Source organism: Myotis davidii, unplaced genomic scaffold (assembly GCF_000327345.1).
Source record: "Myotis davidii unplaced genomic scaffold, ASM32734v1 scaffold135, whole genome shotgun sequence".
Classification (NCBI taxonomy): domain Eukaryota; kingdom Metazoa; phylum Chordata; class Mammalia; order Chiroptera; family Vespertilionidae; genus Myotis; species Myotis davidii.
In genome coordinates this window covers 468,834-496,257 of record NW_006289813.1, presented here as the reverse complement: position 1 = coordinate 496,257, position 27,424 = coordinate 468,834, and the positions used below count along the sequence as shown (strand labels likewise).

Below are 27,424 nucleotides of genomic sequence, written 5' to 3'. Positions count from 1 at the left end.
CATTAGCTGGCTTTCAGCATAACATTCTACAAGCGTTTGCTGCGTCTCTTTTGCCCCCGACTTTTACTCAGCTGTTGGACTTATGTCCCTTTCACTGTCACAGCTTGCTGTGTGGACATTGGACAACAGTCTGTTGTATCTTGGCTCACTTTCTACTTTGGCTGTCGCCTCAAAGCACAGTCGCAGACTGCCTTGAGAGAGACCTTTAAGTCCCGTCCAGTCCCCCCAAATATCAAACAACTTAAGCTTTGCATAATTGGCATCAGATCAAGTTGTTAGTTGTTATTTTTTGGAGGGTGTGTGGGGTCAGGGTGAGGGAGAAACTTCCTAACATTGAGAGGGAATCTGACCCTGGTGGTGTGTGTGTGTGTGTGTGTGTGTTTCAAATACCATGTCTAGGACGACAAAGGGGGGTCTTCAGATATTTGAAGGTTGCCATAGCGGTCCTTGTAATGTTGAGTTCTCCAGGCCAAACATTTCCTGTTTTTCCAATCATTTGTGTTAAGACATGATTTTTCCTGCCAGCACCAGTTTGGCTCAGTGGATAGAGCGTCGGCCTGCGGACTGAGGGGTCCCAGGTTCGATTCCGGTCAGGGGCATGTACCTTGGTTGCGGGCACATCCCCAGTGGGACATATACAGGAGGCAGCTGATCGATGTTTCTCATCGATGTTTCTGACTCTCTAAACCTCTCCCTTCCTCTCTGTAAAAAAATCAATAAAATATATTTTAAAAAAGACATAATTTTTCTAGATCTTCAATAATCTTAATCACCCTTTGGAGAGGGAGTTAATTGGAACATGCTGCACAGATTTTAAGTTATTGCAGAGGTTTGCTTCTTTTTAATTACTGTGTCAAAACTAGATTCAAGCACTATCTCTGTGAGTGCTATCTGAGTTTGGAATAATATGTTAACTTTTGTTGAAATTCTCACCAAGGGAATGCACTTTTAAAAATGGACAGTTATTAAGCCAGCTCTCCTTATCCAGTACTTATACTATTAATTTTTAAAAATTGAGTTAACATTTAAAAAATGTTTTTATTCATTTTAGAGAGAGAGGAAAGGAGAGGGAGAGAGAGAGAAACATTAACATCGATAGGTTGCATGTGCCCTGACCTGGAATCCAGCTGTGACCTCTGGGTTCATGGGTGGATGCTTAACCATTGAGCCACACCGGCCAGGTTAATTCATTGTTTTATTTAGTAATCCCACCTCAGAGTTTAGGGTTAGCCCCCATTTGACAGAGGAGGGCAGTGAGGCTCAGAGATGAGGAACTTGTGCAAGGCAATGAGTTTTTACAACCACTAGGTTTCTTTTAATCATCCTTTCATCCTTCTGACCGTACAGAGAACTTGATCAGTGTTAATAGACTTGTAGCCAGTGGGGTCCTTAGCTGCAAATCTGGATAAGCTTGTTGCCTCCACTTTGTGTGTAGCAGAACCACTAGAGACCTCCCTCCAGGTGGACATAAATGGCCCATTCTTTTATTAATTAGATTCCATTCTTTAGCTTCTTAGAAATCTGCCCAAAGCGGTCTGTACAGCAAGGATGTGCTCAAGAGTCTCAGGATTCTCTCTGCACTTCCTTCATCTACCAGCCTGGTAACCTCCAAAAAGGAGATGAAGTTGGTGTGGCATTACTTGTTCTTAATTAAATTAGCTTTCTAAAGTTAATTTGCTTCACAATTTAAAACCTGTTATTAGAGGAGTCATGACAACTAAACTCTGAATCTAGGAAATAGTAGTTTGGAAAGGGATTTTCTTGTTTGGATTTTTAAAAAAATATATATTTTATTGATGTTTTTACAGAGAGGCAGGGAGAGAGATAGAAAGTTAGAAACATCAATGAGAGAAGAAACATCGATCAGATGCCTCCTGCACACCTCCTACTGGGGATGTGCCCGCAACCAAGGTACATGCCCTTGACCGGAATCGAACCTGGGACCCTTTAGTCCACAGGCTGACGCTCTATCCACTGAGCCAAACCGGCCACAGCTCTTGTTTAGATTTTTGACAAAACTTAAACTGTGGTCTGGGTCTGGATTAAGTTGGAATGTTCAAAAGCCATCATTGAGCGTGGAATTTTTGGCATAGTCTTGAATGAGTGAGTGAGAGGTATAGAAGGAATAAGATTCCTCCTTTCAGGTCAGTCAGTCAGTATTTGACATTCAGCTTCAGAAATAGTGTCTAAATTCAGTTTTTCTTAATATTTTTCTAAATCTCAATTAGGGAGACATTTAACCTGGACTTTGACTCTTTTTTTTTTAAAAAAAAATCTTTATTGTTGAAAGTATTACATATGTCCCCTTTTTTCTCCCATTGACCTCTTCTAGCCCGCCCCCACCCTCCCCCCAGCCCCAGGCCTTCACTACCCTATTGTCTGTGTTCAGAGGTTATGCATATATATGCCTACAAGGTCTCTTCCTATCCCTCAACCACCCCCCCCACCCCCACCCCTGTCTTCCCGCTGAGATTCGACAGTCTGGACTTTTCCTCTTACAGCACCATGATATTTTGGCCTAAATTGCTCATTCATATGTGTGTTTGGATGCTAGTTATAGGGCTTTGTACACCTATGACTTGTGGACTTTCTGTATACTTCAGTCAATAAGGTGGTTTTTAGAAGTAAAAGAATGTAGAGAAGTTGTCTTCCCTCTTTGTGTTTGGAAAAGTTATGTTAACTATTGATGTTACTAACATTCACTGTATTTCCATCTTCGAGGTTTTATGTAATACATTTAGGCAGTATTTTATTCTAAGACATTTGGAATTCATTGTCCTTAAGGATGTAGGCAATAGCTGCTGTTGCTTTTAAAGAATAAAGTTTAAAGAGTTTGAATTGATTCAGTTTCTAACATAGTGATGCAAGATTACACATACTTTATTTGAGAATAAAAAACATTGGACACGCCGAAACCGGTTTGGCTCAGTGGATAGAGCGTCGGCCTGTGGACTGAGAGGTCCCAGGTTCGATTCCGGTCAAGGGCATGTACCTTGGTTGCGGGCACATCCCCAGTGGGGAGTGTGCAGGAGGCAGCTGGTCGATGTTTCTCTCTCATCGATGTTTCTAACTCTCTATCTCTCTCCTTTCCTCTCTGTAAAAACTCAATAAAATATATTTAAAAAAAAAAAAAACATTGGACACTTTAATATATTCAGATATAGATTTTTTAATATTTTTTTTAGAGAGAGAGAAATATCAATTTGTTGTTCCACCTATCCCTGTATTGATTGGTTGATTCTTTTTTTTTTTGTCAGTTCTCATTAAGGATATTTTTAGAGTGGGAGGGAGGGAGGAGTGAGAGAAAAAGAGAGGGGGGGGTGAGAGACATACCGATTGGTTGCCTCCTGCACACACCCCAGTCTAGGTCAGGGATCGAACCTGCAACTCAGGTACCAGGAATGGAACCTGCTACCCTTTGGTGCATGGGCCAACGCTCTAACCACTGAGCAACGCCGGCCAGGGAAGATATAGGTCTTGCTCAATTGTTCTTCCTCCCTTCCTTCCTTTCCACTTCCTCTTTAAGTCTTTGGTCATCCCCATACTGCACTTTATCACATAACCCGGTCCTAATTAATGCCTGTTGCAGTAGGCTGGGTGACCTTCAGGAGGACTTTGTCTCCTACTTAATCTCCACAGGTCCTGTGATATAGCAGAGGCACTTAATAAATACTCGTTGATTGAATGAAATTGGGACAAATTGAGAAATGTTAGAACAAAATCATTCGGTTTTTGCCTTAGAGGACTCTTTTTTTTAAAAAATATATTTTATTGATTTTTTACAGAGAGGAAGGGAGAGAGATAGAGAGTTAGAAACATCGATGAGAGAGAAACATCGATCAGCTGCCTCCTGCACATCTCCTACTGGGGATGTGCCCGCAACCAAGGTACATGCCCTTGACCGGAATCAAACCCGGGACCTTTCAGTCTGCAGGCTGACGCTCTATCCACTGAGCCAAGCTGGTCTTGGCGAGGACTCTTTAATACAATGTGCATTTAATGTTTTTTTCCCCCCATAATTTATAAAAATTATGCCCGGTTTTGAAGATTTAGAAAAGCAGAATGGGAAACTAACTGTCCACAATCCCACCATTCAGAGATGCATCTTGTAATCATTTGTAATGAGAAAAATATACTTTTTAAACCAGCTTATGCTATAGTTAACATTGATGGCCTAGTATGTGTTAGACTCTGCTAGATATGCACTTTTTTTTCTTTTTAAAAAATGTATTTTTATTGATTTCAGAGAGGAAGGGAGAGAGAGAGAAACATCAATGATGAGAAACAATCATCGATCTGCTGCCCCCTGCACACCCCCTACCGGGGATTGAGCCTGCAACCCAGGCATGTACCCTGACTGGGAATCGAACCATGATCATATGTCGATGCTCAACTACTGAGCCACACCAACTGGGCGATATGCACTTTCATATGCATTCTCATTTTATATGAACTTTCCAAAGTAATATGAAACAATATATTTAAATAATGTTTTTTTCTCATACCCATCTTGTTATTTGAAGAGACTGTTTTAAAAAATAAATACAATTTTTTACCTATGCTGTAGAAGCATTGTGAATTTTTTATTACTACAATATAGAATTTCAAAGTAAGCAGTATTTGTACGCCAGCGATGTACCGAGCATGGTGTGAGGTGCTGTGAGGACTCCCAGGCTGAGTAATTCCTGTGCTCAGTGATTTCCTCTGCTCAAGGAAGTAATGGTCCAATGTATAAAATAGCAATGGGAAGGACCAGAGAAATAAACATGGTGTGAGAAGTCACTTGAGATTGGTATCACTAGTTTTCTTAGTGATGCAAGGAAACTCTGAGCTCAGTAGTAATGCCATTACCCTACTTATGTTGCTTAGATTGGCTTATCTTGGGAGCTACAGGACATTGCTCATCTTGAAGATCAGGTGACCACTGACCATGTCATCGAGGCCTTTTGAAAGTCCCCCTCCATATAGACCTGATGAATTGTAAGTAAATATTTCGTCAGTTTTCCTTTTAAAAAAGTCTATCACATGTAAAAAAAAAAATATGTACCTATTGTTGAAATTTTCATCTATTCTTTGTTTGCTTTTAAAAATAAAATATGTGTATTCAGTGAAAAATGAGTTTCCCTCTTACCCATAACTTCCAGGATGAGTTTTTCTCTGCAAAGGCAACTATTGTTACCTGTTTCTAATGTTTACTTCAATATAGTCTAGGGTTATATTTGTATGTATATTCCTTTTGTTTTCACAGTTGTTATGACACTTCCATATTAATGCCTTGTTTAAGTCACCATTGGCAACATGGCATCAAATTTTTAAATAACACTTTTATTGAAGTATAATACATCATACAATCCACTCATTTAGAATGGACAGTTCAGTGATTTTAATGTATTCACAGCGTTGTGGAAGCATCACTATTTTAGAACATTTTTATGACCACCTCCCCAAAGACACCCTTACCCATTCCCTATTTCCCCCCTGTACTCAGCAACCACCAGTCTACTTTTCTGTTCTAGGTTTGTCCATTCTGGACATTTCATATAAATGGAATCATACATGTGGTTTTATAATATACTAGAGGCCCGGTGCATGAAATTTGTGCATGGGGGCGGGGGAGGGAGACAATATACTAGAGGCCCGACCCTCTCCAATCCGGGATCCCTCTTGCAATCCGGAACCACTGGCTCCTAACCACTCACCTGCTTGCCTGCCTGATCCCCCTAACTGCTCTCCCCTCCTGGTCTGATCCCCCTAACTGCCTCACTGCTCTCTCCTGTCAGCCTGATTGCCCTAACTGCCTAACTGCTCTCCCCTCCTGGCCTGATCCTCCTAACTGCCTAACTGCGACCTTCTCCCTTCCCCCTTCCCCCTTCCCCCTTCCCTCCAAAAAGTGCTAACTTAACATTGTTTTCATGTGCATTTCAGCAAACCAAGTCATTACGCACCAAGCAATGACATGTACGGTGGGGAGATGCATGGTCGCCCAATGCTCTCTCATACGGCATATTCTTTCTACCCAGAAGATGAAATTCTTCACTTCTACAAATGGACCTCTCCTCCAGGAGTGATTCGGATTCTGTCTATGCTCATCATCGTGCTGTGCATTGCCATCTTTGCCTGTGTCGCCTCCACACTTGGCTGGGACAGAGGCTATGGAAGTAACATTCTAGGAGGTGGTATAGGTTACCCTTATCCTGGAAGTGGCTTTGGAGGCTTCGGAAATGGCTATGGTTATGGCTACGGTTATGGCTATGGAACAGGCTATACAGATCCAAGAGCGGCAAAGGGCTTCCTTCTGTCCATGGCTGCCTTTTGTTTCATTGCTGCATTGGTTATATTCGTTACCAGTGTTATAAGATCTGAAATATCTAGAACAAGAAGATATTACCTGACCGTGATAATAGTGAGTGCTATCCTGGGCTTCATGGTGTTTATTGCCACAATCGTCTACATAATGGGAGTCAATCCAACTGCCCAGGCTTCTGGATCTATGTATGGTTCACAGATTATTGCCATCTGCAACCAGTTTTATTCACCTACAACTTCTGGGATGTACGTGGATCAGTATTTGTATCACTACTGTGTGGTGGATCCTCAGGAGGTATGAGTAATTTTGTTTTTTCACACCTTGTGTTAGAGGCTCAACTCAGGATGCTTAATAGAACCACATTGGGAACTTTTAAACAATATTGTTGCCAAGTCCCCACTTCTATTTTAATCAGACTCTGAGAGAAGGGCTAGGTGTCATTATCTATACTAATAAAAGGGTAATATGCTAATTAGACTGGGCATCTTCCAGACAACCTTCCATATGTCCTTCCGGACAAGGCTACTGTGATGGGGTCAAGGCAGAGGTGGTTAGGGGGATCAGGCCAGCAGAGGAGAGCAGTTAGGGGGATCAAGCCGGCAAAAAGGAGCAATTAGGGGAATCGGGCCAGCAGGGGAGAGCAGTTAGGGGTGATTGGGCAGGCAGGCAGGTGAGCGGTTAGGAGCCAGTGGTCCCAGATTGCAAGAGGGATGTCCGACTGTCTGATTTAGACCTGATCCCACAGGGATCACATCCCCCGGCAGTCGCACATCCCCCAAGTGGTCCCAGATTGGAGAGGGTGCAGGCCAGGCTGAGGGCCCCCCCACCTCCGTGCATGAATTTCATGCACCGGGCCTCTAGTCTACAATAATAAAAGTGTAATATGCTAATTAGACTGGACAGCCGAATGACCTTCCAGATGTACTTCCGGACGAAGCTGGGCCGTGGCTGTGAGGGCCCAGCTCCTTGCATGAATTTTGTGCATCGGGCCTCTAGTTGAGATATAATTAACATACCACGTAATTCATCCATTTAGAGTACAGTTCGTTGGTTTTTAGTATATTCACAGAGTTGTGCAACCATCACCACAATCAACACTTTCACTATTTCCCGGGGAACATTTCACTAATTCAAACAGTCAGTTGTCATTTCCCTAACTCTTTCCAGACCTATTCTATAGATTTGCTTATTCTGGATTTCATATAAACAGAATCACATAATACATATGCAGTTTTTTATGATTGACTTAATTTAGCATAGTGTTTTTAAGGTTCATGTTGTAGCAGGTACCAGTACTTCATTCCTTTTTATTGCTGAACTAGGGGGCCTGGTGCATGGATTCATGCACATTGAAAGGAAGCGGGGCCATGCTCCCTCCTCTCTGGTTCCGGGGTGCGTCGCCCGAGAACCACCGCTGCCAAGTCACTGCAGCTTGGCAGTAAACCAGTTCAGGGCTAACAGTGCCCCAGCAACAATGTAACCCAGGGCCCGACCGAAAGTGGAGAAACGTGGCCCTGGGAGGAATCAGGCTCCCTCCTCTCTGGTTCCAAGGTGTGTCACCCGAGAACCACTGCTGCCACCACAGCTTGGCAGCTCCTGCGTTCAGCATCTACCCCCGGTGGTCAGTGTGTAACATATGTACCAGCCGGTCGGGACTGTCAGATGGTCACTTAGCCTTTTATGTATATAGATAATAGTTCTTTATTTGAATATACCAATTTTTTTTACTCATTAGTTGATGGACATATGGGCTAATTCCACATTGGCTGTTATGAATAATGCTCTGAACATTTGTGTATAAGTTTTTGTGTGAACCTGTGTTTTAATTTCTCTTGACTCTATACCTAGGGGTGGAATTGCTGAGTCTTATGGTGACTTTGTGCTTAACCTTTTGAAGAACTGCCAGACTTTTCCAAAGTGGTTATATTACTTTAAATTTACCAGAAACATAGGATTCCAATTTATGCACATTCTCACCAACAGTGTTTTTGCCTCATTTTGGTTTGGATTTGCACTTCTTTGACAGCTAATGAAGGATGTTGAACCTGTTTTCTTTGTGCATATATCTTCTTTGGAGAAATGGCTGTTAGAACCTGTCAATTTTTTAACTGGGCTACTTGTATTTTTATTATTGAGTTGTGAGACCTCTTTATATATCTGAATACAAGTCCCTTATAGATGTGTGATTTGCAAGTATTTTCCCTCATTTTATCATTTTCATTTCACTTTCTGTATATGGTTCTATTGTTCTCTGCACAAAAGCCTTTCATTTTGATGGTTTGATTTTTCTTTTGTTTGTGCTTGTGGTGTCATATCTAAGAACACCTGACCTAATTCAGGGTCACAAAGATTAACTCCTGTGTTTTCTTCTAAGACATTTAATTTTAGCTCTTTCATTTCGGTCTGTGATCCATTCAGTTAGGACATAACGTATAGAAGGAGTCTAACATTCTTTGTGCAGTTATATTAGCATTATTTATTGAAAGGACTATTTCACCATGAAATTGTCCATGCCCTAGTCAAAAATGAATTGACAATAAATGTCAGGATTTATTTCTAAACTCTCAATTTTATTCCATTCATCTGTATTTCTGTCCTTACGCTAGTATCTCACTGTCTTGATTACTGTAGCTTTGTAGTATGTTTTGAAACCAGGAAGTGGGAGTTTGCCAGCTTTGTTCTTTTTCAAGATTGTTTTGGCTAAATTCTGGGTCTCCTGTGTTTTCATATGAATTTTGGGATCAGCTTGTAAATTTCTGGAGGGAAAAAGAAGCCAGCTAGAATTTTAATTTTGAAGGATTGCATTGAATCTGTAGATCGATTTGGGGAGTATTGTCATCTTTACATCAAGTCTACTAATACATGAGCGTAGTATGTCTTTCCATTTACTTAGGTCATCTTTAATTTCTTTCAAAAGTGTTTTGTAATTTTTAGAGTGTAAGCCAGTATTTTTAAAAGCTATCCAAGTGATTCAAATGTGCAGGTGGGGTAAAAACCCTGGCTTCAGGAGCCATGAGTCACCCCCTAATTATATTCAGAAAATGTTTCTGGGTTTCTAACTGACTCAGGAATCCTCATTCTTTTGCCTCTTTTGAAGACTGAAGTGTTTTTCCCTGCAATTGTAGGTTTTCAGAATGTTTGTGGTTGACATTCAGATGTATCTATGGTAAACAGGGCTGACGGTCGGTACTCCTATCCTACCCACAGCCCCAGCCTTTTTAGTCCTCCTGCTACCCAAACCTGTATTCTTTAAGGAAGGATATCACTGTGAGATAGCTGCAGAGAGAGCCTCCTGCTACCCATATATCCAGGGCAGAGTCCTGGTGCCTGCCTCAACTCCAGGTGCCTCTGGGCCAGCATACCACTTAGCACATCTACCAGGCACTGGGAGAACCGTCATGGGTAGGGTTTCCTTGTCACAGAGCCCTTTCTAGTAAGTAGATGAAAGACTCCAAAACAGAAAAACCTGCCAGACTAAATGAAGCATTAGTCAGGTTCCTCTAATTTATAGTTCGGTTAGATTATGTCTGCATACTTAAGGGTAAGGCCGATCCTCTGTAAAATACGACCCCTTGGTGCTCAAGCTTTAGTTGGCAATAGTTTCCTGTAAAATTCTGAAACGGAGATGATGATAGTACCTAACGTTAATTAACTGTATTCTGAGGATTGAATTAAGGGGTGTGTGTGTTTTGCTAGCATTAGCTTAACTAGTATGGGTCGGTTTTACAGTTCTAAAATGTAGCTAGTTTTATATCAGTTAAGTCACAGATATTTAGTAGGGTATTTGTAGAGGGTGGATTAGGTACTTGTAGAGGGTACATTGAGCTGAAGTAAGCAATTAAAATGTAATTATATCATTATCTTTCCTCTCTTTAGGCCATTGCCATTGTGCTGGGATTCATGGTTATTGTGGCTTTTGCTTTAATAATTTTCTTTGCTGTGAAAACTCGAAGAAAGATGGACCAGTATGACAAGTCGAATATTTTGTGGGACAAGGAGCCTGTTTATGATGAGCAGCCCCCCAATGTTGAAGAGTGGGTAAGTATTCAAATAATCAGCAAGCATCCAATCTTTCATTAAACCCCTAGGTTTCTGTCTCTGAACTTGACCTTTAGTGCTTTGTGAAACTCTGTTCTTAGAATTATTGTCTATGGTGCAAAAGTTTTGGTCTCAGGTTTTACTGTAAGAAGTTGGGATAAGTAGAAATTATTTTACTACGAGGTAAAAATCATATTTCCATTTTCAAGAAGTAGATCTAGGCACTGAAAATGGATTGGTTCTAAAGTAATCGTGGGGGAAAAAATAAGTAAACTAATCATGTGGAAGGAACTAACACAACTCAAACAACTCCCCACCCCCACCCAGTCACCTTTTACTTTCCTGTTTATCCTTGGGAGGGAAACACTATTACCCAGGGTACCCTCTGGGGTCAAGATTGCCAAAGGGTGTTTTTGGAGAGGTAGCAGGTGGCAGACTTAAACGTTTTACATGGAGAACAGCCTGGTGAATCCCAGTGTCTGGTTCTGCACTAATATTCACAGTATCTATGAAATACTTAATGAGGCTGAGAGAGGTTAGAGCAATTTTCTTTTTTGTATATACTGTTAACCTACTGGTAGGCAGCTTCCTATGTGATGTGATTTGTGGAAAGCCCACAAAGTCTCTCTCGTCAAAAATATCTCCCCAATGCATGTTATTGAAAACCTAACCTGTCTGTAGAGAAGTTTGGAGTAAGACTTCGTTTCTTAGAAATTCTCTGTTAGGATGCTGTTGGGAACAACCCCAGAAACGGCCACCATAGGTTTCTTTGAGCAGATTGATTGCTTCCACGAGGGTTAGTTGAGAATCCTGGATACTGGTTCCAGGATGGGATTTTTTATTTACTTATTTGTTGGCTGGTGGGAGGTCAGTGGAAAGGGCTAAGGGTGGGTACTGCTGGTCAGGGGTAAAGATATTGATCATCCCGAAGGCTCCTTTAGCTGTAGCATCGCATACATCTTGTGTTGGAAGGATTCTAGAAATGTAGATGAAATGTATATTTTTACTGATTTTACAGAGAGGAAGGAGAGAGAAAGAGAGCGAGAGAAACATCAATGTGAGAGAGAAACATTGATCGGTTGCTTTCTGTGTGTCCTGACCAGGATCGAACCTGCCATCTGATTAAGTGCCCTGATTGGGAATTGAACCCGAAACGTTTTTGGTGCACGAGGCGGTGCTCCAACCAACTGAGCACTGGCCAGGGCTGAATTATTTTTTTAGTTAAGGAGCAAAAATTAAGCAGTTTTAGGAAAGTCAGAAGATAGGGTATATGCCATGGAAATGATAGTTCTATGTCCCTGCCCTTGAAGAAATCCTCTTAGGATGGATTGTTCTTTTTCCCTCCTCAGTTTTTCCACCCATAAAGTATGAAGGTGTTCAGGAATGTTTTCCTTTAACCTTTAGCCCCAGGCAAGGCCAACGCAGATGGAATAGGACAGTCTATTGTGAACTATGAAGTAAATGTTTCTTGGGAGTTTCTGGGCGTGTCAGTTTTCACTGGCTGTTGGATTTATTTACTTAAGGTTTCGAGAGCCTTAAAAAAAAAACAACAAAAAAAACAACCTGACTTAAGAGAGACCAGAGCCAGTAATAATAGAGTCCCAGTGGCCGAAACCGGTTTGGCTCAGTGGATAGAGCGTCAGCCTGCGGACTGAAAGGTCCCGGGTTCGATTCCGGTCAAGGGCGTGTACCTGGGTTGCGGGCACATCCCCGGTAGGAGATGTGCAGGAGGCAGCTGATCGATGTTTCTCTCTCATCGATGTTTCTAACTCTCTATCTCTCTCCCTTCCTCTCTGTAAAAAATCAATAAAATATATTTAAAAAAAAAAAAATAGAGTCCCAGTGAACTTTGGGCTCTCGTCTGATTTTACTGTCGTGAAGGTTTAGTCAGTTCCATGTGCTTTTGATAATTTGGCAAAGGCTAATCATAACTTATGGAGGTGACGATGATGATAAAGTGGAAAGGATTTAGTTTATTAAAAGGCATTATTTTTATAATGCTTCCTCACTGAATCTCTAGAAAAATTGATAGCCCAGACTAGGCTGTTTGATATATACTTAATAGTTTCTCTGTAGAAATAACTTTTGCTGCATGAAACTTAAAGAATCATCTGTTAAATAGCAGATACAATTTTGGCATACTAGTGTTTTATGTGATACTTGCAAATTCTTCATTTCTTTCCCTTTCCCTTCTCCAAATGAACTGTGTAAGGAAGGCTAGTATTTGAAACTAGAGGCCCGGTGCACGAATTTGTGCAGGGGGTGGGTCGGTCCTTCAGCCTGGTCTGTGCCCTCTTGCTGTCCAGGAGCCCCGCAATCAATCACTCCGCAGAGGGAGGACCCGCTGAAGCCTGCTGGTCAGTGGCCTGGGCCTTCCTCTTTGAGGCAGTCATGGAGGCCCCCCCCCACCAATTGCATCGCACTTTCCTTGGCTGGCCTGGCACCAGTGTGTCATAGCGGGGTCGTCCAGATGGTCATTCTGCTGTTAGTTCTGCTGTTCGGCAGTTTCGTCGATTTGCATATTACACTTTTATTATTATAGATAAGCTATTTGGAGTTGGTTTTAGCCACAAGTATATTGCTTTTCCTTTCATTCTTCGCTCACCTGCCCAAGTTTGCTTTGCTAAACTCAAAACCAGCACCTTCGACCTTGCATCCTCCATTTCCCACCTTCTCTGTTGTTCAGCAGATGAGCATCCAGCCTCTGCTGTCTCAGGAGTATTGGATCTATACATAGATGTATATTTCAATGTATTCTTGGGAGGGGCAAGTTCAGCATCCTCCTGTGCTGTCACCATTTTGGACCTCCTCAGGAAATGTGCAACTTTCTAATTTCCTGTCTCTGAATCTTTAGCACAATGTTTTCTCTGCCTTCCTAGGGATTTTTAGGGTTTGTTTTTTTCTATCTCCCCTTTCTGTATATCTTGTACTTTGTAAAATAAACAGACCATGTTTGCATACTGGGTGTTAACCTAGTTCTTTGAAGTTCACTTAAGCTTGTGCCAACATGGTTGTATTTTAAATGTTTAAAGTTTCTTTTAATAAATTTACAGACCTTTATTTTTTCTGTATGTCCTCAAACCCCAGAACTAATAGGTACTTTTTCTGAATTAAAATACAATTAGTCATTGATGAACGATGGGGATAAGTTTTGAGAAAAGCGCCTTAGGCGATTTCATCATTGTGAACATCATAGAGTAGACTTACACAGACCTAGACAGTATAGCTTACTACACATCCAGGCTATATGGTATAACCCATTACTTCTAGGCTACAAGCCTGAACAGCATGTTTCTGTACAAAACACGGTATTAAATCAATTACAAGAGACAATGCAATCAAGAGACACAGCAAATGCAAGATCTCTGAGGCTCCTGCCTACATAACACAGCATACTGTTTTACAGCAAACATCTACACTAATAAAAGAGAAAGATGCAAATTAACCATCATTCTGTCACTCTGCTACACCCACAAGCCATGCCCACCAGCCAATCAGAGCAACTATGCAAATTAACCCAACTAAGATGGCAGCAGCCACAAAGCTGGAGCGAGCAGGAGGCTTGGGTTGCCCCTGGCGATGTAGGAAGCCAAGCTTCCCGCCTGCCCTGGGTGGCCCTGGGCTCCACTCAAGGCTACAAAGTTACAAATATAGAAGATAAATAAATCCCAGATACCTGCAAAAAAAGGAGAGGCTGGGAGCTTGGGTCACTGGGGGGTGTGGCCAGCCTGAAAATGACCCTCAGTCCTTTACCCATGCTGGCCACACCCCCATGGGGTGAAGGTCCCCTCTAGGGGGCTTGGTCAGCCTGAAAATGGCCCTCAGCCCCTCACCCAGGCTAGCCAGGCACCCCAGCAGGACCCCCACTCTGATCTGGGACACCCTTCAGTGCAAACCAGCCGGCTCCCACCCCGTGCACCAGGCCTCTAGCCTATATAATAAAAAGGTAATATGCAAATTGACCCTAACAGCAGAATGACTGGGAATCACTGGTCACTATGACACACACTGACCATCAGGGGGCAGACACTCAATGCAGGAGCTGCCCCCTGGTGGTCAGTGCACTCCCACAGGGGGAGCTCTGCTCAGCCACAAGCCAGGCTGACGGCTGCCAGCACAGAGGTGGTGGCAGGAGCCTCTCCCACCTCCTCAGCAGTGCTAAGGATGTCCGACTGCAGTGTAGGTCTGCTCCCCGCTGGCAAGTGGACATCCCCCAAGGGCTCCCAGGCTGCCAGAGGGATGTCCGACTGCCAGCTTAGGCCTGATCCCCTGGGGGAGCGGGCCTAAGCTAGCAGGTGGACATCCCCCGAGGGGTCCCAGACTGCGAGAGGGCACAGGCCAGGCTGAGGGACCCACCATGAGTGCATAAATTTTTGTGCACCAGGCCTGTAGTTGTTTTATAAGTAGAAAGAGGATACTCAAATAACAATAAAAGTATAGTGTTGTAACTAAATAAACCATTAACATTGTTCTTTATTATTAAGTATTATGTACTGTACATAATTCGGTGTATGTGCTATACTTTTATACAACAGCAGCACATAGGTTTTTTTTACACCACAGCATCATCACAAACAGGTGAGTAATGCATTTCACTACAATGTTACAAGTCACTAGGTGATAGAAAGTTTTCAGCTCCATTACAATCTTATAGGCTAGCCACCTTGTTATTATCCTAACTGCAACACTTGCTGTATGGACTCTCACAGGAGAAACTGAGGTTTGCAGGTGACTTAAGTAATTTGTCTCAGACTTGACATTCTAATCTGCAGGACAAGTATTATGTTTGCTGTTATAACTTGTATTTCGTGTGTGTGTGTGTCTTTTTCCCTCTGAGACCCAGTTTTCTTTGTCAATAGAATTGGAGAAAGTAGTATATTTTCAATGCATAGTTGGGAATCTGCGTATGGAGAGGGTCAACTTAAGTTTTACATGGGGTCTGGCACTCCTAAACCCTGCATTACTTAAGGGTCAACTGTACTGAGTATAACTAACAGATTAGAATGGTAATATATGTGTCAAATGCTTATCTCTACTACAGATCAGCATACCAGTTATCAATGAGTATTTTCTGCATGTTTGCTAATTTGTACCTTTTTTTTTTTGTAATATATTTTTATTGATTTCAGAGAGGAAGCGGGAAGGAGAGAGAGTTAGAAACATCAATGATGACGGAGAATCATTGACTGGTTGTCTCCTGCATGCCCCACACTGGGGATCGAGCCTGCAACCCAGGCATGTGCCCTTGGCTGGAATCGAACCTGGGACCCTTCAGTCCGCAGGCTGACGTTCTATCCACTGAGCCAAGCCAGCCAGGGCTAATTTGTACCTTTTTTTGTTATTGCCACATGATTATGTCAGAAGCAGGTATAGACTAAGTTTGGAAAGAGCATGCCATAAACTTGTTTCTCCATTGTTACCAAGTAGTAATTTGTTTTTAAAAGTTGTATTTTTACCCCTGGCCGGAGTGGCTCAGTTGGTTGGCCATCATCCTGTGCACCAAAAGGTTGCCAGTTAGATTCTGGGTCAGGGCACATACCTGGGTTGCGGGTTAGATCCCCAGTAGAGGGCATACAGGAGGCAGCCCGTTGGTGTTTCACTCTCACATTGATGTTTCTCTCTCTCCTTCTCACTTTCTCTCTCTCAAAATTAATTTTTAAAAAATCTTTTAAAAAAACGATTTTATTTTTATTTTATTTATTTATTTTTTAAATATATTTTATTGAGTTTTTACAGAGAGGAAAGGAGAGAGATAGAGAGTTAGAAACATCGATGAGAGAGAAACATCGACCAGCTGCCTCCTGCACACCCACTACTGGTGATGTGCCTGCAACCAAGGTACATGCCCTTGACCAGAATCGAACCTGGGACCTTTCAGTCCGTAGGCCGACGCTCTATCCACTGAGCCAAACCGGTTTCGGCACGATTTTATTTTTAAGTAGGAAATACTTAAAGCTAAGTTTGTTATCTAGGTAGCTTTATTTCTAGAAGTTTCTAAGCCTTTGACATTGTGATGCAACATTTATGTAGCATTGCACCCAGGATTTACCTGACAAGGTAGGAGCTAATGAGGATGAGCTGGCTGGTATAGAGAAGGGACAGGGTTCCTGATCTTTGTGGTGATGAAGACTGTCACTTTGTGTTTATTTAATAGGTTCCTTTCATATAAATTGGGAAAATACAAGTTCCACCTACAGATTTGCTGATTCTGTAACAATTAAAGGGCTTAGGTCAGTCTGGACCAGCACATATTTTATTAATGCCCAGTACATTTTAGCTAGACTAGTAATTGTTAGCATTTGCAGTGATGAGTGTGAATAAGGGAACTTGGCTTAAGGGGACCCAAAATGTAAGTACATTTAATATTGGTTGCAGTTTAACTTAATTTTCCTCTTACTTGTAAGCTTATAAGCTAGCTACAAGTTCCAATAAAAACATTTTTTTTTTTCCTGAAAGGGTATAGGCAGGCTTTGAATCACAACTCCTTATACACAGGATGGGGAAACAGATATGGATGGGGGACTGAGCAGTGGTGGGAATCAGCATTAGACATCTGAAGAAATTTGAATAGCTTTTGTCTGTTGTTGTTAATCCTCACCCAGTGATATTTTTCCCATTGATTTTTAGAGAGAGTAGAAGGGAGGGGGGAAGTAAGAGATAGAAATATCAATGCGAGAGAGACACATTGATTGGTTGTCTCCCGCACACGCCTGGACTGGGACTATGGATTGAACCTTCTACCCAGGTATGTGCCCTTGACCAGGCATCAAAATCCAGACCCTTCGGTGCACCCGCCAACACTAGCTGCTGAGCCACATGGGCTAGGGCTGAGTAGCTTTTTAATTTTCAACCACTACAAGCATTCTTTAATGTAAAAGCAGTCATTTTAAAGGGCTTTTGACTATTGGTATGCTATATTGGTATACTGTTACTGTGGCCTCAGGTGAGTCAAAATGAAACAAAAGGTGAAGTGCCCTATTTGGCTACTGACTTTTAGAACCCAACAGCACGGAGCACTGCGGCCCTGTCTGTCCGGCACCCCTGTGAGTGAAAAGGGGAGGGTGGGCGAGCAGGCCAGGGCATCCCGGGGAGCCGGGTTAAGAATTGTAAGATGCAGTAGGAGGTGGAGCATGTGGTGAAGCTGGTGCTGCCTTTGTGGCTCTCTGAGAGCAGGAATTCCTAGATTTCAAGCACTACTTAGAACTAATGATAGGTGATAGTATAATGGTCCAAATGGGGCAGTTGTCTGCGTTGGTCAGTGATTCTCAAACCTTACAAGCACCAGAATCACCTGAAGGAATGGTTAAAATAGCTTGCGGGGCCCCACTCCCGGAATTTCTCATTCAGTAGCTCTGGAATGGTGCCTGGGAGTCTGCATTTCTAATGAGTTTCCCAAGTAGCATGGATGCTGCAGGTCTGGGGACCACACTTTGAGAACCACTGCCCTGCAGAGCCAAGCTGCACTGCGTTAAGGTAGGCACAGGGCCTTTTCCACGTCACCGTAACGTTGTACGGAGTCCTGGAGGAAACGGACGGGGATTTGGAACCCCAGGTGGTGACTGTCCACAGGCTCTGAGAACGAAGGTGTTCCGGGCCTTGTGGCATACCTGTTGGGGAGCGCTGGCGTGAGGTGCATGAGTATTAAAATACAGTCTGCACCAGGATTTCCGTTTCTAGAGCAAGGAGGCCTTGAATGTTATCACTCGCTGTGGATAAGGTTTCTCCAGCTCACTCTCTTCCAAAGCTCTCTTAACAATTCGTTGACTCCTAGGGAGTTTCAGAATTCATCTTTGTTGGTATATGTTAGTATTTCCCAACGGGCAGCATGAACTTTGGTTGGGGACATTGTATTTGCTAACTCCTCAGTGCCATTTGATCAACAGAAAATGAATCAGACAGGCTCCCGCCTGGGCCATGAGCTCTTCACCTGTGGGATTAGCACATTTGGGAACATCCGCCTTCAGGAGGCCCAGGGTGGAGAGAAGTCTGAGGAACTTTCCAGAGGCAATCTTGAGGCTCTTGTTGGGGGAGCATCTTGTGGGTATAATCTCAGAGAACAGGAAAAACAAGTTGGGCCACGTACTGGTCTGAAAGTGGACGCAGGTTGTAAAACTGGAGATGGTACTTTGAGATTAAGGGACTCCTCCCTCTGATGTCTGTTCTTTCTCCACCATAATTACCAAGCAGGAAAGGCCCTTCTGTTCCCCTTCGGAGGGTGGTGTTTCTACACTCTGACCTAAACAAAGGCACCTGGTGACTGAAGCACAGAGTCACAGTAATTTTGTGTGAGAAGCTGCTTTTACATTTTTCTAAAGGCAAGTAAGGCTCTTCAAAATGGATTCACCTCACATCTCATTAGGGTGTGGTGAGGAGTTGAGGCAAAGAGAATGACTCCATTTGTCACAGGGACTAATCAGTACCCAGACTAGATAGGCACCTCAAGCCATATTTAAATCACTGAGGTTGCAGTTTGTTACCTGAGAAAGCGTTGGCCTTTGGCACCAAGTGGACTAGGGTTCAAATCCCCTGTCTACCACATCACCTTCTGTGTGACCTTGAGCAAATTAATTTAATCGTAGAGGCTCAATTTCCGCATCTGAAAATGGAGATAATTGTATCTACTCGGGCAGTGGTGAGGAATAGACAGGTCATAAACACATAACAGGTGAACTTTCCTCTTGTTCTTAGAGGCAGGTGACTTGTCAGGTTGCTACGTGAGTTGGATGCAGGTGGAGCCTGCCTCTTTTTCCCTTCTGTGAACTGGGAATGAAGACAGGAGGAAAAGAAACATGGGGAATGGCTGTAAAATCTCCTTTTTGCTTGTACTAATTCCAAATGACATATGAAGTAGCTTTGCATGGAAAGAAATGGTTTCCCCAAACTGTGTTTTGGGGGAGAAAAGATTTTCTTTCAAAGGGCCCAAGAACATTCTATTTTTAATCCCATCTGTGACTTAGAAGGCTCAGGGTGGGAGGCTGGGCATGAGTCAATAGCCTTCCCACACAGGATTGAGTACGGCAGTCTCCTCCCCCCCACTCCCCCTCTCCCGCCCCCCCAGGCTGGAAGGCACAGTGCTGAAAGGGTTTGGAGGAGGGTTGAATAGAGCCACCCTCTGTTCTCCCTTTAGCACCCCACAGGGATTTAGGATATTTTCATAAATTCTCCAAGGAATGTTAGATGTGGTTACAAAGGTGTGTTTTTTCCCTCTACAAGTGGCATAATCAGAACTCTTCTTAATGAGTAGAATTAAATTTTGAGTAAAATTTTGTCCTCATAATTACCTCTTGTGAAGACCTTTTGAAATGATTTCATTTGAATTTATTTCACATTGACATTTCAGAAACACTTTCGTTCTTCTCTGGATTGAAATGTCTTAGTAAAACTTTTCCTGTGTCTCACCCTAAAAGTAATTATTCATGTTCCTTAAACAAGGTCGGTGTGAGTGCCTGTCCTTTTGAATATAGTCTCCAGAGTGAGTCTGAGTCATTTTTTGGTTGGTCAGGTGTCTTTCTCCTGGGCGTGTCTTTCCTTCTGTTGTCTTATCTTTCCCTTTTACAGTCTGTATGTGGGGTGTGGGTGCCACTAGGACGGACTCCTCCAGCAGATCCCAGATAAGGGAAGCTGGTTGGGCCCTGCTGGGTGGGTTTCTGCTGCCTGCAGCTCCCCTCCGCCTTCATGTGGGTCTCCTCCCACTGCAAGGCCCTGGAGGGAGGGACACTGGGTAGCCTCTAAGGCTCCTCTGTGCTTCAGAGCAACAATTGCAGCATTTGATTTCTGGAATGATTGGCGCTCAAACTTTTCTTTCCTCTCAGTACTTAGTAGAAACCAAGTCTTTCTTAACTTGTGTTTTCATTTCTGCCACTAATTTCTCAGAGCTGTCTCAAGGTACTTGAGGGAAACTGTTCACCATTTGCTGCTTAGAATTAAGCCTAGTTTTTCTCAGGTTCTAAAACTTTAAACACATTTTATTTAAGTTATTAAAATGATGGGGTTTTGTTTGTGTGGGTTTGGTTTTGTTTTTTAAACAACTTTACATCGTTGAATCTTGTGGGCTGACTGGGTGGGGATCCTATCAATAATACCGTGAAGCTCAGAAATCCTTTTTGTCCTAATAGGATGCACAGGTTGAGGACTCTCTATATAAATTACTAATAGCTGGTCACTCCACACTGGGTCTTCCCCCTTCCTTCGCCTGTCTTTTCAAAGCAGCAGGTTTGTACTCATTTTGCATGGGTACTATGAGAAAAAGTAATATTTTAGCTTTTTTTTTTTTTTTTCAGAAAAAGTGAAGTGTAAAAAGGAAAAAAATGACCTTCCTCTTTATTTTATAAATATATTTTACCTCTGCCTCTATATCCTTAAGCTCATTTTAAGGACCTGGTCTGCTTCTTATTCTTCTATGAGTCTGTACGGGGATTTAAAAAAAATTAAATTTATTGAGGTGAGCCCTGGCTGGTGGCTCAGTTGCTTAGAGCATCGTCCCAATACACCAAGGTTGCAAAATTGATCCCTGCTCAGGGCACATACAAGAACCAACCAGTGAATGCATAAATAAGTGGAATACCAAATTGATGTTTCTCTCTCTTCCTCTCTCTCTCTCAAATCAATAAAAATAATAAATAAAAAAATTTACTGGGGGGACATTGGATAATATCATCTTATAGATGTCAAGCCTATAATTGTATATACATCACTCGTCTATTGCATTGTGTGTTTGACATGCTTGGCTGGGGATTTTTAAAAATGTGAACCTATCACAGGATGTGCATGCCATCCTTTTCCAGAGACCATGCTAATAATTTGTATTACTCCAATTTTAGTATAAGCTCTGCCAAAACAAACAGTACCTTGGAATTTTTTGTGCAACCATATAAAAAAGGTTAAAGCCACCGAAGACCTGCTGGCGGGTGAAGTCAGTGGACAAGTTAGTCCTGTCCTGCTAAGAGATAAAGGTCAGTGCAGAGCAGCTCAGTTAATAAGATGTTTGGATATACACAATGTAGAGCAGCAGTGGGTGAGATAACCTCTGTGCAGCCAACTCTGGGTTCCTGATTTTTGCCAGGTACTGTGCTGGGCCTTGGAGACCCAAAGAGAAGGTAGGAGACTGCCCAGGGAGAGGTGGTGGATTGTAGCAGAGGCTTTTGGGTGAGCCCTGTGTTTAAATTCCACATTACCACTTGCTAGGTATAGGTCTTGGGGAAAGTTGTCTGGCTCTCTGAACCAATGCTTCCTCATTTCTGAAAAAGGAATCGTAGTATTTACCTCTAAGGTTGTGGTTACTAAATGATGCATGAATTCAGTATCTGGCACATTGTAAGCAGGCAGACAGTGGTGGCTTTTAGAACAATCAACTGCCTACTGAAGTCAGAGATATGGGAGCAAGCCATTATACTGCGTGTAAACAATTGTTCCCACAGTGCGTAAGTGCTGTGGTGGGTGGGAGTTTTGTGTGCACAGGTGCTTGAGGAGATGGGAGGACAGATAGATGCCTCACCCAGCAGGGACACAGGTGGAAGGCCTCCAGGAGGTAGTGGCATTACTACTCCTTGGTAGTGAGCCAGGACTTGAAGCCCAATTAAGGATTAGCTGGCAAAGAAAGGAGGAAGGACATTCCATTCCAGGCAGTAAGCAGTCTCTACTGGGACACCCAGGCACCTTTTTGTCAAGTTTTGGTTTCTGGTTTGTTAGAGTCAGTAGGAAATCTCCAAGCTTTGAGCCTCTGCTAAAGTTGTGAAGGGGAAAGAACCTGGAGTGTTAAATGGGTTTTAAAGAAAAGGAAGTCTTTTTAAACTCTGAAGTCTCCAGAATAAGAATAGGCCTTTGTCAAGTCCTGAGGAATTCATCTGGGGAGCCAAGAATGGTTCCCACCCGCGCCCCCTGTGGTGGGATCTAAGCACACTCCCGGGCAACCCACCCACCGGTTTCCCAGTTGCTGCCAAACTTCACTTCAGGAGGAAATGATTCCATTCTTTTCTGACTCACAGGACTATTAAACAATCAAGAAGACCTCCATGGCCTTAGAGGGCTGGGTAAATAAATATTTTGGAATGTGATATTGCAGTGATAGGAAAAGAACAGGGCATGTTGTAATGCTATGCTTAACGGGAAACAAGATGTCAAGTGTGTGTGTTGCAAGGAAATACACTGGGAAACAAGATGTCAGGCGGGTGTGTTGCAAGGAAATACACTGTATTGATACTGAACTTAATTGCTAGGATGCATAATAGCACAATAATCCAATGAAAAGTCTGCTGTCACATTCAAATAATTACAAAGTTCTTTGTTTAGATCCAATGACTTTAATTCCAAAACCTAGCATCTTCCGAGTTTTTACTGTGTTCACAAAGGCACTGTGCTAAATGTGATACCTTGTCATGTCATTTAGTTGTCAGAAAAACTTTATGAAGTAAGAAGCTTCTGCATTTCTTCCAGATGAGCAGACTGAGGCTTTCTATAGCTTGTAGTTGGCAGATCTGGAGTAAGCCCAGGTAATCTGATGCCATCACCAAGCTAAAGTAGTCCTACCCTACCTAATTTTGAAAAGTTGTTCTTTTTCTCAGAAATAGTTTATGGAGTTTTAAAATTTTATTTATGGATTGATTTGAGAGAGAGAGAGAGAGAGAGAGAGAGAGAGAGAAACACATTGAATTGTTGTTCCAGTAGTTATGCATTCATTGATTGATTCTTGTATGTACATTGACCAGGGATGGAAACCTGCAATCTCCGCTTGTCGGGACAACTAACCAACTGAGCTATGGCCAGAGCCCCCTATGGAGTTATTTTTAATGTTTTCCCATGCTTTATTTTATTCCTTTACTTTGAAACAACTCAAAATTTAGCAGTTACTTTTAATCAATTGCAAAGTAATGTGTTAAGGTTTTTAGGTGAAATTTAAAGCTTGTTGGCGCTGCTTCATGAACTCTAACAACGTTGAGAATCTCATTGTCCATGCTTATTATATTTAAATTTTTCTCCCACAGGTTCTGTGGGAAACCTTTCCTATTAACAAAGCATAATCTCATATATATTCCTTCCTAGTACAAATTCACTTATGGAGAGCAGAGAGGGACAGCAATGATGGGACTGTACTGTACAGGCTATTAATAATAGTGCTATTGAGCATGTACGTCGAGGGAGAATACTCAAATCTCAATGAAGAATTATAGCAGAAATCAGTTTGCGCTTCTTAATTTCTTCTGTGGTTTTAGTGGTCCATGTTTAGGGTGAATGGGTTAAGAAGAACCATTGTCCTTTGCCCTAGCTAATAGGTGTTCCAAGTGTGGTCCTTAGAACTTGTGAGAAAATTCTCACCCTAACACAGACCTGACCTACATAAAATGAGACTAGTCTTCCTAATATGGGGGAGAAGCAATTGCCAGGGATAATTATTCACCTAAACACACCGGGATGAGAACTGGGTAACTTGGTTGTTTTCCTTCTTCTTTGTAATTCATTATGGACTTGTTAAACTAGCAAGAGCACCTTTATGTGTTTGTCAAAATACTGATTTGACAGTGAGCTCCAATAACAAGGCAATCATTACAGGTTAATAGTATTTGATGATTCCAGTAAATACTAGATCATTTTATATATGTTTTTTTCTTCCCCCTTTAAATTACAGGCTAAATAATACCTGTGTCTCTTTGGGGCTGTTTCTTTAGGTTAAAAACGTTTCTGCAGGCACACAAGACATGCCTCCTCCACCTTCTGACTACGTGGACAGAGTGTACAGTCCCGTGGCCTACTCTTCCAATGGTAAAGTGAATGACAAGCGGCTGTATCCAGAATCATCCTATAAATCAACACCGTAAGTAGCAGCTTCTTCTGATATTCTGAGTCTAAAACATGAATACTTGCACTTGTATAAATCTGTTACTGTTTTGTACCATTTACCTTAAAAAAAATCCAACAGTTTGCATAAAGGCTGGAGACTGAACTTTGCATTGTAGGTGGATGCCTAGGGTTACTTGGAAGGTAAGAAGGGTGGGACTGTGAGGTGGGGTCTTCTTCTTCTAAGCTGAAAATGCTTTTCTCCTGATGGTTTAATAGGTAGAGGTAGGTTAGGTTCTTTCATTCTAGGAATACAGTTCTCTGTCCTTACGTCAGTCAATACATTCGTAAGTAAAATTTAAAAGGGACAAAAGAGATCTCTAGTTCCTCTCCCAGGAGGCAGCTGGTATTACCAGTTTCTTTTATATCCTTCCAGAGGTAATTTTTAAGTAAAATATGCTGGCCAAATATGAATATTGGTATGTTTTTTCTTTAAAAAATACTAGCATATTAAATGCCTTCTTAGCACTGTATCTTGGAGAGTGTTCATATTGGTTTACAAAGAGTTTCCTGTTCTATTTCATAGCTGCCTAATATTCCAGCAGTAACTTATTTTGTTATTCCCATATTGATGCACAGTTTTCCCCCAATGTTTTGTGATTACAAACCACTGCAGGGAATAAACTTGCACTTTTATCACTTTGCACATATGTGAATGTATCTGGAGAATTGCTGGACTAAAGGCAATTGCGTATTTCATTTTGATAGATGTGGTCAAACTGTATTCCATAATGGTTGTACCAGTTTATACTCCCTACCTACACCCTAGAACTTTTTTGAAGGTCTTGGCAATGCAAATGTGATGATTAATTTTAGAATCCAGAAGGGGAGGATGGGAATGGTGCTAAGGGATACGAATGTGACAGCGAATCCCACAGCGCAGCACCTGATGTGTGCGGTAGTGATGGAAGGAACTTGCTGCCTCTGGGGAGTAATAGAAATTGTCTAGTGTTGACTGTGGCAGAGTACTGAGTGCTGTGGAGGATTCAGAGTGCATCGGCTGTGGAGGTAGAGATGCACATTAAGTCATAGTATGTTTTCCCTCAGGCTTCCTGAGATGGTTAAGAACCCACCAGCACCTCTCCTCCTTGCTATTGTGGTAGGCAGAGAAGGAATTAGAATGGGAGCATTGTGTCTGAGGCCCATGGTTCTTCAATACTAAGATTTTCTTCCCCCAAAAGCATAACATACATTCAGTAAAGAGCACGAATCTTGCCCTGGCTGGTTTGGCTCAGTGGATAGAGCGTCAGCCTACGGACTGAAGGGTCCCAGGTTCGATTCTGGTCAAGGGCACATGCCCGGGTTGCTGGCTTGATCCCCAGTAGGGGGCATGCAGGAGGCAGCCAATCAATGATTCTCTCTCATCATTGATGTTTCTATCTCTCCCTCTCCCTTCCTCTCTGAAATCAATAATAAAGATACATCTTTTTAAAAAAGCACTAATCTTGAGTATACAGCCTGATGAATTTTCACAGATGTGAACACTGAAGTCACCACCACGGCACCAAGAGAGGCATCTCTAGCACTCTAAAAGCTCCTCTGGTGCCCTTTTGTCCCGCTCCCCCCCCCCCCCCCCCCCCCAGTTTTGATGCCTATCACCATCTATTAGTTTAGCGTGTTATTGGAGTATTTATTTAATGGAATCATAAACATACTCTCATGTCGAGCTCCTCTTCATCTTAATGCCCTATACGTTAGAATTTCAAGGTAGTCAGAATTAACCCTGGATTAGCTGAAGATGGTTGCCTCTTTACCCTTCCTAAGTGAATTTGGGAGAGCCCTGTTAGGTACACTCCTTAGTATACTGTCCACACCCAGGGTGAATTAACCTTAATAAATCAAGGAAGTTGAGTGTTGACACTATAGAGAACTTTCAAGGCAGGATGACACCCTAGGGCAGTGGCTCTCAACCTTCCTAATGCCGCGACCCTTTAATACAGTTCCTCATGTTGTGGTGACCCCCCAACCATAAAATTATTTTCGTTGCCACTTCATAACTGTAATTTTGCTACTGTTATGAATCATAATGTAAATATCTGATATGCAGGATGTATTTTCATTATTCGCGACCCACAGGTTGAGAACCGCTGCCCTAGGGCGACAAATAAGACAGCCCATTGTTTGGTGGTAGCAAATAGGCTAACGGGTAATCTGTTAGGGCTTTTATGCAAGTCGTAGGAATTCACTGGTTCACCTAAGGCCCAGGGATGGGTCTGTGTCAGGCATGGCATATCCAGGGACCCAGAAAATATCAGGGCCTTGTTGCTATGTTGTCTTTATTCTCAGTACAGCTTCCCTTGTAACAGGATGGGTTATCCACGTTCCCATCAGAAAATCCCTCCTGGGCAGGTGTGACTCAGTAGATTGAGCGTTGTACCATGCACTGAAAGGTTGCCTGTTCCATTCCCACTTAGGGCACATGACCAAGTTTTAGGTTTGATCCCTGTTCGGGTACTTGTGGGAAGCAACCAATCAATGCTTTTCTCTCTCCCTCCCTTCTCTCCTCTCTTTCTCTCGCCCCTCTCCCCCTTCCTCTCTCTCTAAAATCAATGAAAACATATTTTTTAAAAAGGAATATTTTTCCCCCCAAAGCTTGCATATCAGTATCAATCTATTGGAAAGATTCTGATTGGCCTTTTGGATCATTGTCATCCTCAAGGTCAGAAAGGTGAAGTTCTGTGGTTAGCAAGGCTTAGTTACTCTCCCCAATAATGGTGACAGTTCTAAACACCATATATAGGGTGTCCCCAAAAATGTATATACATTTTGAATAATTATTCATTCCAATGAGTTAAATCTGAGAAGTATAAAACATCAGCTGACCTATCAGAAAAAAGTGTTCGCACATTTTTTTGGAGGGACACCAGAAAAACAACGGACATCATTCTGACAATCAAGAAAGACACTGGTATTAATTATGCATTGTTTCTCCCCCCAGTGATAGTGGGTGTCCTCAGAAAACAGGATTCATGTGACTGATGTTAATTGAGTAATTACCTTGAACACCTGCCATGCACACAGTACTGGGCCAGCTTCCCTGGGAATACCAAGTCCATGCTCTCATGGAGGTTGCAGACTAACAGGGGCGGAAGAAAGTGCACAGTAACTACATTGAGAGTCATGGCAAGATAATAGCAGCAAAGGCATGTGAGGGTGTGTGTGAGAGAATAAAATAAGTACCGTATTTGCCGGCGTATAAGACGACTGGGCGTATAAGACGACCCCCTAACATTTCCACTCAAAATACAG

General features: G+C 42.5%; 1 protein-coding gene across 2 annotated transcripts in view; it reads left to right on the top strand.

The window, feature by feature from the left end:
• Positions 1-4,869: 4,869 nt before the first annotated feature.
• OCLN (occludin) overlaps positions 4,870-27,424 on the top strand; it is a 33,023-nt gene continuing 10,468 nt past the window's right edge. The window contains exons 1-4 of one of the 2 annotated variants that reach the window (XM_006762381.2): positions 4,870-4,980; positions 5,926-6,601; positions 10,184-10,345; positions 24,007-24,152. In XM_006762381.2, the coding sequence (XP_006762444.1) occupies positions 4,931-4,980; positions 5,926-6,601; positions 10,184-10,345; positions 24,007-24,152 (1,034 nt within the window). In that variant the 5' untranslated portion in view covers positions 4,870-4,930. The remainder of the gene's footprint in view (positions 4,981-5,925; positions 6,602-10,183; positions 10,346-24,006; positions 24,153-27,424) is intronic. The other variant, XM_015563036.1, reaches the window with a different exon arrangement.